A 17,010-nucleotide genomic window follows, 5' to 3' on the forward strand; every position below is an offset into this window, starting at 1 on the left:
TGACAGGGACTCCAGACAATCGCAGATTATAAAGGGAAAGCCAGCCACATCGCGGACACCGACACCTTGCTCCTGGACAAGCTAAATACCTTCTTCAGCTTCCTCAGGTTGTCGCTGTCGCGCCTTCTTCGCCACACTGTCTGTGTGGGTGGACAATTTCAGATTTTCAGTGATGTGTATGCCGAGGAACTTGAAGTTTTCCACCTTCTCCACTGCGGTCCCGTATCTGTTTCCTGAAGTCCATGATCAGCTCCTTCATTTTGTTGACGTTGAGGGACCATTCCGCCAGGGACCTCACCTCCTCCCTGTAGGCTATCTTGTCATTGTTGCTAATCAGGCCTACAACTGGTGTGTCGTCTGCACACTTGATTGAGTTGGAGGTATGCATTGCCACGCAGCCATGGGTGAACAGAGAGTACAGGAGGGGCCCTTGTGGGGCCTTGATTGCCTTACGGAGGGAATAACTACACTGTTGGTATTCAACCATATCGCGTTTTCAGTTTTGTGAGAATGCTGCCATCTATCCACGGTTTCTGGTTTGAGTAGGTTTTAATAGTCACTGTGGGAACAACATCCCCTATACCCTTCCTGATGAACTCAGTCACCATGTATGTGTAAACGTCAATGTTATTTTCAGAAGCCACCCGGAACATATCCCAATCCGGGTGATCAAAACAATCTTGAAGCATGGATTCCAATTGGTCAGACCAGCATTGAATAGACCTTAGCACAGGTACTTCCTGTTTGAGTTTCTGCCTATAGGAAAGGAGGAGAAAAATGTATTTGTGATCTGGTTTGCAGAAGGGAGGGCCTTGTATGCGTCTCGAAAAGGCGAGTATTGGGGGTCTAGTGTTTTTCCTAAGCGAGAACTACAACCAATGTGTTGATAACTTCACCAAGCATCACGTCTGGAGGAAATAAGGCACCAGAGCGCTCAGGACATCTGACTGGGGGGCGAAGGTTCACCTTCCAACAGAACAACAACCCTAAGCACACAGTCAAGACAACGCAGGAGTGGCTTCGGGATAAGTCTCTGAATGTCCTTGAGAGGCCCAGCCAGAGCTTGGACTTGAATCTGATCAAAAATAGCTGTGCAGCGACGCTCCCCATCCAACCTGACAGAGTTTAAGAGGATCTGCAGAGAAGATCCCCAGAGAAACTCCCCAAATACAGATGTGTCAAGCTTGTAGCATCATATCCAAGAAGACTCAAGGCTGTAATTGTTGCCAAAGGTGCTTCAACAAAGTACTGAGTAAAGAGTCTGAATTCTTACATTAAGTTGATTTTTATAAATTAGCAAAAATGTCTAAAAAACTGTTTTTGCTTTGTCATTATAGGGTATTGTGTTTTGATTGATGAGGATTGTTTTTGTAATCAATTTTAGAATAAGGCTGTAACATAATTATTTTTTAATTCAAGGGGTCTAAATACTTTCCGAATATACACTATATTATACACTGGGTGCCTGTGTGAAAATATCCATAAACACAAGTCCTGAATGCCGATTGCCTGAAAGCCGTGGTATATCAGACCGTATACCACGAGTATGACAAAACATTTATTTGTACTGTTCTAATTATGTTGGTAACCCGTTTATAATATCAATAAGGCACCTCTGGGGTTCGTGGTATATGGCCAATATACCACGGCTAAAGTCTGTATCCAGGCACTCCTCGTTGCGTCGTGCATGAGAACAGCCCTTAGCCGTGGTATATTAGCCATATACCACACCACCTCGAGCCTTATTGCTTAATTGTATTCTAGTCAAGGCTCATCCTACATAACTACTGTTGTACAAACCTTTCTATGCATATACTGTCTACACACACCATCATATACACATACTGTATATTTATATTCCAGACTCTGACATTGCTTGTTCTGATATTTATTTTTTTGGATTTGTGTTTATTGTTTTGTATTGTTCGGTATTACTGTACTGTTGGAGCTAGGAACATAAGCATTTCCCTGCACCTGCAATAACATCTGCAAAGTATGTGTACTCAACCAATAAAATGGGATTTCATGTTGGCACATTTACTATTCTTATTACAGTAAATAAGGGGCAGATAGGTTTGAAATGTTTGAGTTAACATAATCAGCTTGATTCTCCCACCCTTTGGAACAACGTGCTTGGCCCATGAAGTTTGTCAGTGAGCTAATGCGGTGATTCCCAGCCACAACAGTACACATTAAAATGTTTTTCGAAGGCTACAACAAAAAATGTGTGGTGTTTGAGGTACTCGAGGACTGGAGTTGGGAAACGCTGAGCTAATGCATGGAGGCCTATGAAATGTTTGTTTCATTGGAACATAATAACCCAGCTCGCATTAGATTTATGCCTGATTACCTCACTCTTCCCTTTATCCTATCGTGGGCTGCCATCAATCCAACCCCATTTCCAGCAGAGAGGGAAGATAACTCTGGGATAATTGCTTTATGCACTGGGGTAATTTCTCTCTCTGACTGAAACTCAATTGGAGAATGTGTTAACTCAGTGAGACAAATTCTCATGGCCGTATTTAATAAACCGAGTAGGAGTGCTATACAGACTGGTGGGTACCTGATCTTAGATCAGCACTCCTACTCTGAGAGATGGGAGGGGGTACGTCACAGAACCAGAACAACAACAGTCATTGAATTGCTGCTAGTGCATGATTCCACTGCCTGTCTTGAAGAGACTGAAAATTGTAAATGACATAGTGCAGTGACAAAGTATTTGCCTCTGTCTGATTTTCTCTATTTTCGCACATTTTTTATACTGAATGTTATCAGATCTTCAACCAAAAACAAATTTTTAGATAAAGGAAACCTGAGTTTACAAATAACAAACCAAATGTATTTATTTTATTTATTTAACTAACAAAGTTATGCAACACCCAATTCCCCTGTGTGAAAAGTAATTGCCCCTTTACGTGCTAACTGTCACCTTTAGCTGCAATGACTGCAACCAAATGCTTCCTGTAGTTGTTGATTAGTTTAGCACATCTCTGTGGAGGAATGTTGGCAGAACTGCTTTAACTCAGCGACATTTGTGGGTTTTCAAGCATGAACTGCTCATTTCAAGTCCTGCCACAACATCGCATTTTGGATTAGGTCTGTACTTTGACTAGGCCCTTCCAAAACATAAAATGTGTTGCTTTTAACGATTTTCATGTAGATTGTGTTTTGGATCATTGTCTTGCTGCATGACCCAGCTGTGAGTCCGCTTCAGCTCACAGGCGAGGTTCTTACTGTGGAATGCAGTGTTTGGTTTTTGCCAGGCATAATAGGGCCCATGTCGTCCAAAAAGTTTTACTTTTGACTCATCTGTCCATGGAACATTCTTCTAATAGTCTTGATGATTATCCAGGTGTTTTTTTTGGCAAACACTACATTCCACAGTAAGAACCTCATACCAACGGTGAAGCATGGTGGTGGTAGTGTGATGGTTTGGGGATGCTCTGCTGCCTCAGGGGCCTGTACGACTTGCCCTAATAGAAAGAACCATGAATTATGCTCTGTATCAGATAATTATACAGGAGAATGCCAGGTCATCTGTCTGTGAGCTGAAGCGTAGCTGGGTCATGCAGCAAGACTGTGACCCAAAACCAACAATCAAGTTAAAATGATAATTGTTAAAAAAGCAACACACAAGTTTTGTATTGGCTTAGCCAAAGTCCAGACCTAATCCCAATTGAGATGTTTTGTGGCAGGACTTGAAATGAGCAGTTCATGCTTGAAAACCCACAAATGTTCCTGAGTTAAAGCAGCTCTGCATGCAAGACTGGACCAAAATTCCTCCACAGCGATGTGAGAGACTGATCAACAACTACAGGAAGCATTTGATTGCAGTCATTGCAGCTAAAGGTGGCACGACCAGTTATTTAGTGTAGGGGGGAATTACTTTTTCACACAGGGGAATTGGGTGTTGCATAAATGTGTTAATTAAATAAATAAACTAAGTATACATTTAGTTTGTTATTTGTAAACCTTTACCTAATATTAGGTTTTGGTTGACAATCTGATAACATTCCGTGTCAAAAATATGCAAAAATAGAGAAAATCAGAAAGGGGGGCACAGACTTTTCACCCACTGTATATGGTGCATGCATCACTATCATGTAGTTTGGTTAACTAGATCATTTGATACAGTAAAAAGGCTGCCTTTTGACTAAAATCAGAAGTTTTATTGACATTGGCCTGTACAGTATGGTTTACTGAGATTATATTTTATAAAATGAAAGTATCTCTCTAAATACACATGAAAACACACATATATTGAATTGGATTGTAAATATCAATCTACAGTGAATTTGATGTTGGTTGTTGAATACTCTGTTCTGATGCAAGACTGAATATTAAGTTGCCTATATACCCGTTGCTTCTAGGGGTCAACTAGGAACAGTAACTTTTTTATCCATTAACTTTTTGCGCAACTTCGAGGTGCACTCTTCATACACCACATCCGTTTTCCGCTAAAATTCATGAGAATAAAAATTTGCTTTATGGTTTTAATTTAAGGTTAGACATACATTTAGCAGTGTGGTTAAGGTTATGTTTAAAATTACGTTTTAAGAAAATACATTGTAGAAATAGGCGGGGTTTATGACTGTGCGGCTGTCGTAACCAGTGACAACTGGGTAAGAAAATTACTTAATAGAGCTCAATATATCTTGCACTGTTCATATAACGAATATTTATTTTAACGCGACATTTTTCAATATTTGAAAGTGAGGAGGGCATGTAGTATCGATTTCGCCCTTATCGCATGCGGATGATCTATTTTGTTGCATTGTGTCTCTCACCCTTTGCTCTCCATATTGTGCAACATTTACTTGTCCCATAACTTCGCAGCGAAAGTCTGAAGAGCCATGGAAATCTCTTTCGCAGGCAAGCGGGCCATAGTCACGGGGGCAGGAAAAGGTAAGAAAACTACCACCATATTTAAAGATAGTGTCGACGTCTGGTTTGCTGCGAAAACACAACCAAATGCACTTACAACAAGTAAATCAACAAGTAGTTTTGAGCTCAAACTAAGCAACATCCAATGTGTCCTGAAAGAACCACTGTCATGATTGTGGGTGACCGAATAACCCAAACATTGTCGAAATGTATGTGTCAGGTTGGCCGTCACACTGAGATCTCCAGTGAATAATGGTCATTGTGTTTATGGATATTTTCACACAGGCATCGGCCGGGCCACGGCGCTTGCTCTGGCGCGCTGCGGGGCAGAGGTCGTGGCAGTCACACGTACGCGGGCTGACCTGGACAGCCTTCTGCTGGAGGTAACCCCCGCAACACCCATATACACACACAATGCCCCTACAACAGTGGGGTGTCGGTACCGTTTAAGATTGGGGAAGACGTCTTTAAAAAAAAAAAACATTTATGAGCATGGCCTTATTTCTATTACAGCATATTGGATGACTGTCATTCATATTTAAATCACCCAGCTCAATGTAACATCGATAGGTTTAGTCTAATATGTGATACTCAATTTTCCCTATACCCATCATGAAGTTTCAACAATCTAGCCTACGAATTATAGTTTATAATGTAGGTGCACATGTCAAAAAAACAATTGGAGCAACCAAGGTAACAGACAGTGAGTGACATGCCCAGGAATGCCTTGCACACACTTGCCTGCATCTAGCAGACCTTGACTTGGAAGAGTTCCAGTGTTGGATAGCCTTAGCTTAGTGTTGGATAACCTTTTCAGTTAAAGAAATAACAAAAATAATAATAAGAGCCAGTTAGCTAACATAAATAGCATTCCTCTCTGTTTGAGTAGGCTAAATTAGCTAGCTGCATTAGTGAGTGTAAGTTATATTGAAAAGAAATCTAACAAAATATAGCTATCTCTCTCTCTCTCTACAGCTTGTCCTTAATTTTTGAAGAAATGAATTTGTTCAACTATTGTCTTTCTCTCTTTGAGTCAACTAGTCACCACATTTTATGCACTGCAGTGCTAGCTAGCTGTAGCGTATGCTTTCTGTACTTAGATTCATCCTCTAATCCTTTTGATTGGATGGACAACATGTCAGTTCATGCTGCAAGAGCTCTGATAGGTTGGAGGATGTCCTCCGGAAGTCGTCATAATTATGTGTACAGTCGTGGCCAAAAGTTTTGAGAATGACACAAATATTAATTTCCACAAAGTTTGCTGCTTCAGTGTCTTAAGATATTTTTGTCAGATGTTACTATGGAATACTGAAGTATAATTACAAGCATTTCATATGTGTCAAAGGCTTTTATTGACAATTATATAAAGTTGATGCAAAGAGTCAATATTTGCAGTGTTGACCCTTTTTTTTCCAAGACCTCTGCAATCCGCCCTGGCATGCTGTCAATTAACTTCTGAGCCACATCCTGACTGATGACAGCCCATTCTTGCATAATCAATGCTTGGAGTTTGTCAGAATTTGTGGGTTTTTGTTTGTCCACCCGCCTCTTGAGGATTGACCACAAGTTCTCAATGGCATTAAGGTCTGGGGAGTTTCCTGGCCATGGACCCAAAATATCAATGTTTTGTTCCCCGGGCCACTTAGTTATCACTTTTGCCTTATGGCAAGTTGCTCCATCATGCTGGAGAAGGCATTGTTCATTACCAAACTTCCTGGATGGTTGTGAGAAGTTGCTCTTGGAGGATGTGTTGGTACCATTCTTTATTCATGGCTGTGTTCCAAGGCAAAATTGTGAGTGAGCCCACTCCCTTGGCTGAGAAGCAACACCACACATGAATGGTCTCAGGATGCTTTACTGTTGGCATGACACAGGACTGATGGTAGCACTCACCTTGTCTTCTCCGGACAAGCTTTTATCCGGATGCTCCAAACCATTGGAAAGGTGATTCATCAGAGAAAATGACTTTACTCCAGTCCTCAGCAGTCCAATCCCTGTATCTTTTGCAGAATATCAGCCCGTCCCTGATGTTTTTCCTGGAGAGAAGTGGCTTCTTTGCTGCCCTTCTTGACACCAGGCCATCCTCAAAGTCTTTGCCTCACTGTGCGTGCAGATGCACTCACACCTGCCTGCTGCCATTCCTGAGCAAGCTCTGTACTGGTGGTGCCACGATCCTGCAGCTGAATCAACTTTAGGAGACGGTCCTGGCACTTGCTGGACTTTCTTGGGTGCCCTGAAGCCTTCTTCACAACAATTGAACCGCTCTCCTTGAAGTTCTTGACGTTCCGATAAATGTTTGATTTAGGTGCAATCTCACTGGCAGCAATATCCTTGCCTGTGAAGCCCTTTTTGTGCAAAGCAATGATGACGGCACGTGTTTCCTTGCAGGTAACCATGGTTGACAGAGGAAAAACAATGAATCCAAGCACCACCCTTTTTTTTAAGCTTCCAGTCTGTTAGTCAAACTCAATCAGCGTGATCTCCAGCCTTGTCCTCGTCAACACTCACACCTGTGTTAACGAGAGAATCACTGACATGATGTCAGCTGGTCCTTTTGTGGCAGGGCTGAAATGCAGTGGAAATGTTTTTTGGGGATTCAGTTCATTTGAATGGCAAAGAGGGATTTTGCAATTAATTGCAATTCATCTGATTACTCTTCATAACATTCTGGAGTATATGCAAATTGCCATCATACAAACTGGAGGCAGCAGACTTTGTGAAAATTAATATGTGTGTCATTCTCAACTTTTGGCCATGACAGTAAGTCTATAGAAGGTGAGAACCATGAGCCTCCTAGGTTTTGAATTTAAGTCAATGTACGCAGAGGAGGATGGAAAATAGCTGTCATCCAGCTACACCATGGTGCTGTTGAGGCTACTGTAGACCTGTAGAACGTCATTGCAAAACAGTGTCTTTTAATTAGTTATTTGGTGACGTGAATATATTTAGTATAGTTTTATCCCCCCAAAAAATCTCACTATTTTTCAGAAATTCACTGAGTAGGATGGTCCTCCCCATCCTCCTCTGAGCAGCCTCCACTGCGTTATGACCCTCATATCCCTACAACCCCGCCCAGCCCCCCCTCCACTGCTCAAGGTCTGGACCCCCCCCCCCATTGCATGCTCTATTGTCCCCTTATAGGACCTCTCCTCTCCACTAGCCCTATACGCATATCATTAGAGGCTAGCTAGTTTTCCCTGCTGCTCTTTTCACCTCCATGTCCCATTGTTTCGGCTCCGTGACGAGAGATGATGGGAGATTCTTTGTGGTGATTCGTTGGGGTGATTCTCTCTGCTGTCTTTTCTCTCTGTGTGATTGGTTCTGGTGCTGGTTGTTCCCTGCAGTGTCCGTCCATCAAGCCGGTGTGTGTGAACCTCGGTGACTGGGGGGCCACAGAGGAGGCGCTACGGGAGGCCGGCGGTAATGTCGATCTGCTGGTGAATAACGCAGCCTATGCCACGCTGCAGCCTTTCCTAGAGGTCACCCCCGACCAGTTTGACATGTAAAGATGCTCTCATCGCTGTCCTTTAAATCAGAAATTCTCAACATTTTGTTTAAACAATTTAATGTCAGAATTTTTGTAAATTCAATTAGTATTTTCAGCAGAGCTTTTAGCAGCCTATTTAGTGTATTTGGTTGATTTTTGTGGTCTCAAACCAGTGAGCTTACTAACATTTTTCATCGAGCAAAATTGATTGTCAATGGAAATGGTCGGAATGTTGATTGCTTGTCTTATAAATTGCTACATTACTGTCAATATAGCATTAAAAATAGCTTTCCAGGTGGCATTTCGGCAATTTTGTATCGCAATGCGAATATTGGGTCGCAACTGAGACAACCTGGTCCAATTTGGGTCCCAATTTGTCCTTGTTTTTGAAAGAAAACACTTTTGTCCATTAAAATAACATCAAATTGATCAGAAATACAGTGTAGATGTTGTAAATGACTATTGTAGCTGGGAACGGCAATTTTTTTAATGGAATATCCACATAGGCGTACAGAGGCCCATTATCAGCAACCAATGGCACGTTGTGTTTGCTAAGTTTATCATTTTAAAAGGCTAATTGATCATTAGAAAACTTGTCCTCTTGCTCCGTTGTGCCTCCCACTCTTTCTATTCTGGTTAGAGCCTGTTTGCGCTGCGCTGTTCTGTGAAGGGAGTAGTACACAGCGTTATACGAGATCTTCAGTTTCTTGGCAATTTCTAGATGGAATAGCCTTCATTTCTCAGAACAAGACTAGACTGACGAGTTTCAGAAGATAGGTCTTTGTTTGTAGCCATTTTGAGCCTGTAATTGAACCCATAAATGCTGATGCTAAAGATACTCAACTAGTCTAAAGAAGGCCAGTTTTGTTGCTTCTTTAAACAGAACAACAGTTTTCAGCTGTGCTAGCATAATTGCAAAAGGGTTTTCTAATGATCAATTAGCCTTTTTAAAATGATAAACTTGTATTTGCTAACACAACGTGCCATTGAACACAGGAGTGATGGTTGCTGATAATGGGCTTCTGTACGCCTATGTAGATATTCCATTAAAAATCTGCAGTTTCCAGCTACAATATCATTTACAACATTAACAATGTCTACACTGTATTTCTGATCAATTTTATATTATTTTAATGGACAAAAAAATTGCTTTTCTTTCAAAAACAAGGACATTTCTATGTGACCCCAAACGTTTGAACGGTAGTGTACATATTACACCTGTTTATTTAAACATGGTTGAAAAATAGCTTTCCAGATAGGATGGTTTAAATGAACAAGGTTTAAACTGTGTTACCTCTGTGTGCTAGTTACACAACAGAAATATTCCAAACATAGAAGGCTATCTGGACATTAATAGGAATATCTCATAAATCCCATAGATTTTTTTTCCTATTCCCAGATCCTTTAACATCAACGTGAAGGCTGTCCTCCATGTCTCTCAGGTAAGAAAAGGCTGTCAGAAATTGAATTGGCTCCCTGTAACATAGTTATACGTTATAGGTAACTTAACAGTTTCTCCACACTCACTGTGCATTCTCTGTCTCTCTGTGTGTGTGGGTAGATTGTGGCTCGGGGTATGAAGGCCAGAGGAACAGGAGGCTCCATAGTGAACATCTCCAGCCAGGCGTCTCAGTGTGCCCTCCAAGACCACACCGTCTACTGTAAGTCACTGACCGGGACCAAACAGAGCAGTACATACATCCCATCAAAACATATCTCAGCTATAGCTCGATTATATCAATTAACTCACTACATCTTGATGTAGTTGATATTTGAATGCATACTGTCGGTCTGTGTGTGCAGGTGCCACTAAAGGTGCTCTGGACATGCTGACTAAGGTTATGGCCCTGGAGCTTGGACCCTATCAGGTAACTACAGGAGGACTGACCCAATAGCAGAGAGCACACATCAAGACACACATGGTTCTTCTGATGTCAGACCAGTACATTTAAATCTCTGTCTGCAACAGTTGTATTGTGGTGGCATCATGTTATGTGTATTCTTGTCACCGGCAGAGACTGCGGAGTTTGTCAAGATCAAAAGAAACATGAAAGGAGCAAAGCCCAGATAAAAAGCTAGAGGAATACCTGCCTCAGTCTTCTTAATACCTAACCCTGGGATAGTTTTATTTTTCAGCAAGACAATTACAAATGTTTTTATGCCAAAGACACCAGAATGGCTTTCCAATAGGTGTTGACTGTTCCTGAATTGTCCAGTCTCCATCCTGACTTAAATCTGTTTGAAAATCAGAGGCAAGGTTTGAATATTGCTGCCCATCAATGACTCCAACCAAATTTACTGACCTTGAGCAATTTATACAAAAACGATGGATATATGTTGCCCTAATAGCAGTGGCGGCCCAGTGTGGCCATGGCCTCCCCTGAAATCTGATTGGCCTACCCCAAGAAATTCTGAGATCTGATCGGTCGTCTCTGACTATATTAATAATTTTGACCAAGACGCGCACCAACAGTAAGACTCACCGGAGAAAGCATCCGAGCGAGCGAAACATCGCCACTGAAGCTAGGACAGCCGAGTCCCTCCCCATCCTCCAAAAACATCTGAAGCCCTACCTCTTCAAAGAGTATCCCCCTTTTCGTGAACTGACACTCACACTTGACTTTTCCCCACTACTAGCACTTACTTTGCTGATAGATGCTTTATTGAGGAAAAATGTACTTACTAGGACTGAGATACACTGAGTGTACCAAACATTAGGAACACCTTCCTAATATTGAGTTGCACCCCCTTTAGCCTTCAGAAAAAAGTGTTGAAAGTGTTCCACAGGGATGATGGACTCCAATGTTTCCCACAGTTGTGTTAAGTTGGCTGGATGTGTTTTGGATAGTGGACCATTCATGATACACATGGGAAACTGTTGAGCATGGAAAAACCCAGCAGCATAGCAGTTCTAAGATTTAAAAATCCTTCTTTAACCTGTCTCCTCCCCTTCATCTACACTGATTGAAGTGGATTTAACAAGTGACATCAATAAGGGATCATAGCTTTCACCTGGATTTACCTGATCAGTTTATGTCAAGAGAAGGAGTTCCTAATGCTTTGTACACTTAGCTAGGTGGGACAACAACATACACTATCTTAAGATGAATACACTAACTGTAAGTCGCTCTGGATAAGAGCGTCTGCTAAATGACTAAAATGTAAATGGAAAAATATATGTGGAGCCCATGTATATGATCCTGTCTGGCTAAAAAGAGCATGACATGTCATATTCTTTTTGGCCAGACTGCATCAGATACATGGGCTACAGATACTAAGAAAGAGGGGCGCTGTTTGCCCTGCTCGGATGCGTTCTCTGGTGAAATGGATTCAGCCTCTTGCTAATTGAAGGAAAATTATGAAACACGAATGAGAAATATATATTTTTAAGTTTTTTTATTGTTAAAATATTTGGGGAAGTATAGCTTCCTTTTGCATCCATGAATACACAACCCTTTGTAAGCTGAATGTTATTAGACATATGGTGCTTGTAAAAGATGTCCCTTTCCATTCAAATGGTAGGTGCACAGTGCACTGCTCAGATGCTGGACTTATTTTGGAGTAGACGAACATGCGTAGATGACCTACGTTTTGAAGTGATTTGTTTGACAATCAGATAAAAACATCATGACAGGTTGTGTTCACGACACATTAAAAGGTAATACATTTTTACAGTTAAATGACATCTTTACTATAAAGACCCCCCCCCCCCCCCCGAATATCAGGATATAATTCGCACTCTGGATGGTACTTTCAAGTAAATTTACTGCTGAATGCTAATACCCTTATTTAAAACCCTGACTTTTAATCAATGTTAGTGTTTGTATTCATGTACCAAACCTAAGCTTAAGCATTTAATGCATTGAACCTTCATAATTATATATAACAGTTACACCTTGCATCAATAAAGGTTCAAAGTGTTATGTCCCCCCTAAACTGGGTCTGTTCCCCACCTTGGCCACCCCATTCAAAATGTTCTGGACACGCCACTGCCTAAGAGTTTGCGAAGTTGGTGGAAGCACCTATGGCAGCCATTACAGCTGTGAAACATTTTGAATAAGATTCTACCATTAACTCTGAGGTGTGAAGACACGCAATCAAGACCTCTTCATATAAAATAATTCAAAAATGTTCTATCTTTGGAAATCTGGAGTAGTTTGTTTTACATCGGTAGAAAAAAATATGAAATGTAATATTTGTTTCAATTTTAAGGCAGAAAAATGTGAAGACTGCAAGGGGTGTGTAGACCTTCACTTGGCACTGTATTGATTTTATGTATTGATTATCTACAGGGACTAGGGTTTAGTGCCTTGCTCAAGGGCACAAGGACAGAGTTTTCACCTAGTCAGCTTGGGGATTTGAATCCGCAACCTTTTGGTTACTGGCCCAACACTCTTAACTGCTAGGCTACCGCCTTGTTGACTAATAAGTATTGATTGTTGGGGTGTACTTATTTCTTGCTAGATCCGTGTGAACAGTGTGAACCCCACAGTCGTGATGACTAAGATGGGGAGACTGGCATGGAGTGACCCTGGCAAGGCCAAGACCATGACCTCACGCATCCCTCTGGGACGATTCGCAGGTCACATACATGTTGTTTTGTTACTAATAAGTTATTTATACAGTGCATTCGGGAAAGTATTCAGACCCCTTGACTTTTTCCACATTTTGTTACATTACAGCCTTATTCTGAAATGGATTACATTGTTTTTTTCTCTCATGAATCTACATACAATACCCCATAATGACAAAGCAAAAACAGGTTTTTAGAAATGAGGGGAAAAAAACTGAAACACCTTATTTACATAAGTATTCAGACCCTTTGCTATGAGACTCGAAATTGAGCTCCGATGCATCCTGTTTCCATTGATCATCCTTGAGATGTTTCTACAACTTGATTGGAGTCTACCTGTGGTAAATTTGATTGATTGGACATGATTTGGAAAGGCACAAACCTGTCTATACCAAAAACCAAGCCATGCGGTTGAAGGAATTGTCCGTAGAGCTCCGAGACAGGATTGTGTTAAGGCACAGATCTGTGGAAGGGTACCAAAAAATGTCTGCAGCATTGAAGGTCCCCAAGAACACAGTGGTCTCCATCATTCTTGAATGGAAGAAGTTTGGAACCACCAACACTCTTCCTAGAGCTGGCCGCCCGGTCAAACTGAGCAATTGGGGAGAAGAGCCTTGGTCAGGGAGGTGACCAAGAACCTAATTGTCACTCTGACAGAGCTCCAGAGTTCCTCTGTGCGATGGTTGTCCTTCTGGAAGATTCTCCCATCTCTGCAGCACTCCACCATTCAGGCCTTGGTAGAGTGGTCAGACGGGAGCCACTCTTCAGTGGCAGGGACTGGGAGACTAGTCAGGATCGAGGGAAAGATGAACGGAACAAAGTTTAGAGAGCTCCTTGATGAAAACCTGCTCCAGAGTGTTAAGGACCACAGACTGGGGTGAAGGTTCACCTTTCAACAGGACAACAACCCTAAGCACCAGCCAAGAAAATGCAGGAATGGCTTCGGAACAAGTTAATGTCCTTGAGTGGCCCAGCCAGAGCCCAGACTTGAACCCAAACAAACATCTCTGGAGAGACGTGACAATAGCTGTACAGCAATCCTCCCCATCCAACCTGACAAAGCTTGAGAGGATCTGCAGAGAAAAATGGGAGAAACTCCCCAAATGTGTGAAAAGACTTGAGGCTGTAATTGCTGCCAAAGGTGCTTCAACGAAGTACTGAGTAAAGGGTCCGAATACTTATGTAAATGCGATATTTCCGTTTAAACATTTTTGCCCTCCAAAAAATAAGTAATCTGGTTTTACTTTGTCATTATGGGGTATTGTGTGTAGATTGACGAGGGGAAAAAACAATTGAATCCATTTTAGAAGAAGGCTGTAACGTAACAAAATGCTGAAGAAGTCAAGGGATCTGAGTACTTTCCACGATGCACTCTATACTGTATATTATATGTTCTTGTTTTTATTAACACAGCTAACCATGAACATCTGATGACACACAGACTGCCCAACCCCACTCTTTATCATGTGGAGGTGTGTTACTTTATGGTTGTGTGTGTGTATTATTATTGTGTGTGTGTGTTCCTCTCTGCAGAGGTGGAGGATGTGGTGAACTCTATCCTGTTCCTGCTCAGCGATAAGAGTTCTATGACCAACGGTGTCACCCTGCCTGTGGACGGGGGCTTCCTGGCCTGCTAACCTCTCACCTTCTCATTCTGCCTTCTGATTGGCTGGCGTAGTCATTTTCCATGGTGTCCACTAGTACCCATTTAATTCCTCTTCAAGCACTGATTATATTCGGACTTGATTTTGTTTTATGTTACTGATTACATGTCACCCAGAACAATAGAATGAGTCTTTATGAGCTGCCCTGTTTGTTGTAACCGTAAGCAATTGTTTATTTTTTGCATATTGTGGTTGCAGATTGTGGGTGTGTGTTAGCTTATAGAGAGAACTGCTGGATGAAACTAGTGTAATATACAGTCGTGACCAAATGTTTTTGAGAATGACACAAATATAAATTTTCACCAAGTCTGCTGCCTCCAGTTTGTATGATTGCAATTTGCATATACTCCAGAATGTTATGAAGAGTGATCAGATGAATTGCAATTAATTGCAAAATCCCTCTTTGCCATGCAAATGAACGGAATCCCCAAAAATAATTTCCACTGCATTTCAGCCCTGCCACAAAAGGACCAGCTGACATCATGTCAGTGATTCTCTCGTTAACACAGGTGTGAGTGTTGACGAGAACAAGGCTGGAGATCACTTTGTCATGCTGATTGAGTTTGAATAACAGACTGGAAGCTTCAAAAGGAGGGTGGTGCTTGGAATCATTGTTTGATCTCTGTCAACCATGGTTACCTGCAAAGAAACACGTGCCGTCGTCATTGCTTTGCACAAAAAGGACTTCACAGGCAAGGATATTGCTGCCAGTGAGATTGCACCTAAATCAAACGTTTATCGGATCATAAAGAACTTCAAGGAGAGCGGTTCAAATGTTGTGAAGATAGCTTCAGGGTACCCAAGAAAGTCCAGCAAGCGCCAGGACCGTCTCCTAAAGTTGATTCAGCTGTGGGATTAGGGCACCACGAGGACAGAGCTTGCTCAGGAATGGCAGCAGGCAGGTGTGAGTGCATCTGCACGCACAGTGAGGCGAAGAATTTTGAAGGATGGCCTGGTGTCAAGAAGGGCAGCAAAGAAGCCACTTCTCTCCAGGAAAAACATCAGGGACAGACTGATATTCTGCAAAAGGTATAGGGATTGGACTGCTGAGGACTGGGGTAAAGTCATTTCCTGATGAATCCCCTTTCCGATGGTTTGGGGCATCCGGAAAAAAAGCTTGTCTGGAGAAGACAAGGTGAGCGCTACCATCAGTCCTGTGTCATGCCAACAGTAAAGCATCCTGAGACCATTAATGTGTGGTGTTGCTTCTCAGCCAAGGGAGTGGGCTCACAATTTTGCCTAGGAACACAGCCATGAATAAAGAACGATACTAGCACATCCCCCCGAGAGCAACTTCTCCCATCCATCCAGGAACTATAGTTTTTGCAATTCAGTTAGGACATCTACTTTGTGCATGACACAAGTAACTTTTCCAACAATTGTTTACAGACTGAATTATAAATTAAATAATCTATCACAATTCAAGTTTGCATACACTAAGTTGACTGTGCCTTTAAACAGCTTGGAAAATTCCAAGAAAATTATGTCATGGCTTTAGAAGCTTCTGATAGGCTAATTGACATCATTTGAGTCAATTGGAAGTGTACCTGTGGATGTATTTCAAGGCCTACCTTCAAACTCAGTGCCTTGACGTCATGGGAAAATCCAAATAAATCAGCCAAGACCTTACAAAAAAATTCTGGCTCATCCTTGGGAGCAATTTTCAAATGCCTGAAGGTACCACGTTCATCTGTACAAACAACAGTACGCAAGTATAAACACCATGGGACCACACAGCCATCATACCGCTCAGGAAGGAGACGTGTTCTGTCTCCTACAGATGAACATACCTTGGTGCAAAAAGTGCAAATCAATCCCAGAACAACAGCAAAGGACCTTGTGAAGATGCTGGAGGAAACAGGTACAAAAGTATCTATATCCACAGTAAAACGAGTCCTATATCGACATAACCTGAAAGGCCGCTCAGCACGGAGGAAGCGACTGCTCCAAAAAAGCCAGACAACATTTGCAACTGCAAATGGGGACAAAGATTGTACTTTTTGGAGAAATGTCCTCTGGTCTGATGAAACTATTTGGCCATAATGACCATCGTTATGTTTGGAGGAAAAAGGGGGAGGCTTCCAAGCCGAAGAAAACCATCCCAACTGTGAAGCACGAGGGTGGCAGCATGATGTTGTGTGGATGCTATGCTGCAGGAGGGACTGGTGCACTTCACAAAATAGATGGCATCATGAGGCACCAAAATTATGTGCATATATTGAAGCAACATCTCAAGACATCAGTCAGGAAGTTAAAGCTTGGTCGCAAATGGGTCTTCCAAATGGACAATGACCCCAAGCATACTTCCAAAGTTGTGGCAAAATGGCTTAAGGACAACAAAGTCAAGGTATTGGAGTGGCTATCAGAAAGCCCTGACCTCAATCCTATAGAAAATTTGTGGG

At 41.9% G+C, this 17,010-nt stretch overlaps 1 protein-coding gene across 2 annotated transcripts; it reads left to right on the forward strand.

Moving 5' to 3' along the window:
* Positions 1-4,379: 4,379 nt before the first annotated feature.
* LOC149974329 (L-xylulose reductase-like) lies at positions 4,380-14,915 on the forward strand. Of its 2 annotated transcripts, XM_090212068.1 has the most exons (9): positions 4,380-4,622; positions 4,837-4,905; positions 5,170-5,267; positions 8,229-8,386; positions 9,771-9,813; positions 9,933-10,032; positions 10,175-10,239; positions 12,836-12,953; positions 14,478-14,915. In XM_090212068.1, the coding sequence occupies exons 2-9, from the start codon at positions 4,854-4,856 to the stop codon at positions 14,579-14,581; spliced, it is 738 nt and encodes a 245-aa protein (XP_090068194.1). In that variant the 5' UTR covers positions 4,380-4,622; positions 4,837-4,853; the 3' UTR covers positions 14,582-14,915. The 2 variants fall into 2 exon arrangements, with proteins under 2 accessions (XP_090068194.1, XP_090068193.1); XM_090212067.1 differs by having other exon boundaries at positions 4,398-4,905.
* The last annotated feature ends 2,095 nt before the right edge of the window (positions 14,916-17,010 follow it).

Source organism: Oncorhynchus mykiss, chromosome 20 (genome assembly GCF_057628025.1).
Source record: "Oncorhynchus mykiss isolate SJ-2025 chromosome 20, ASM5762802v1, whole genome shotgun sequence".
In the NCBI taxonomy this organism is placed as follows: Eukaryota; Metazoa; Chordata; class Actinopteri; order Salmoniformes; family Salmonidae; genus Oncorhynchus; species Oncorhynchus mykiss.

What these genes read in the sequence shown, in the direction of transcription:
- LOC149974329 (XM_090212068.1), top strand. Translation starts at nt 4,854, where the DNA reads ATGGAAATCTCTTTCGCAGGCAAGCGGGCCATAGTCACGGGGGCAGGA. An exon ending in CCAAGACCACACCGTCTACT is followed by an intron (nt 10,033 to 10,174) that starts GTAAGTCACTGA and finishes CTGTGTGTGCAG; the next exon opens with GTGCCACTAAAGGTGCTCTG. An exon ending in CCCTCTGGGACGATTCGCAG is followed by an intron (nt 12,954 to 14,477) that starts GTCACATACATG and finishes TCCTCTCTGCAG; the next exon opens with AGGTGGAGGATGTGGTGAAC.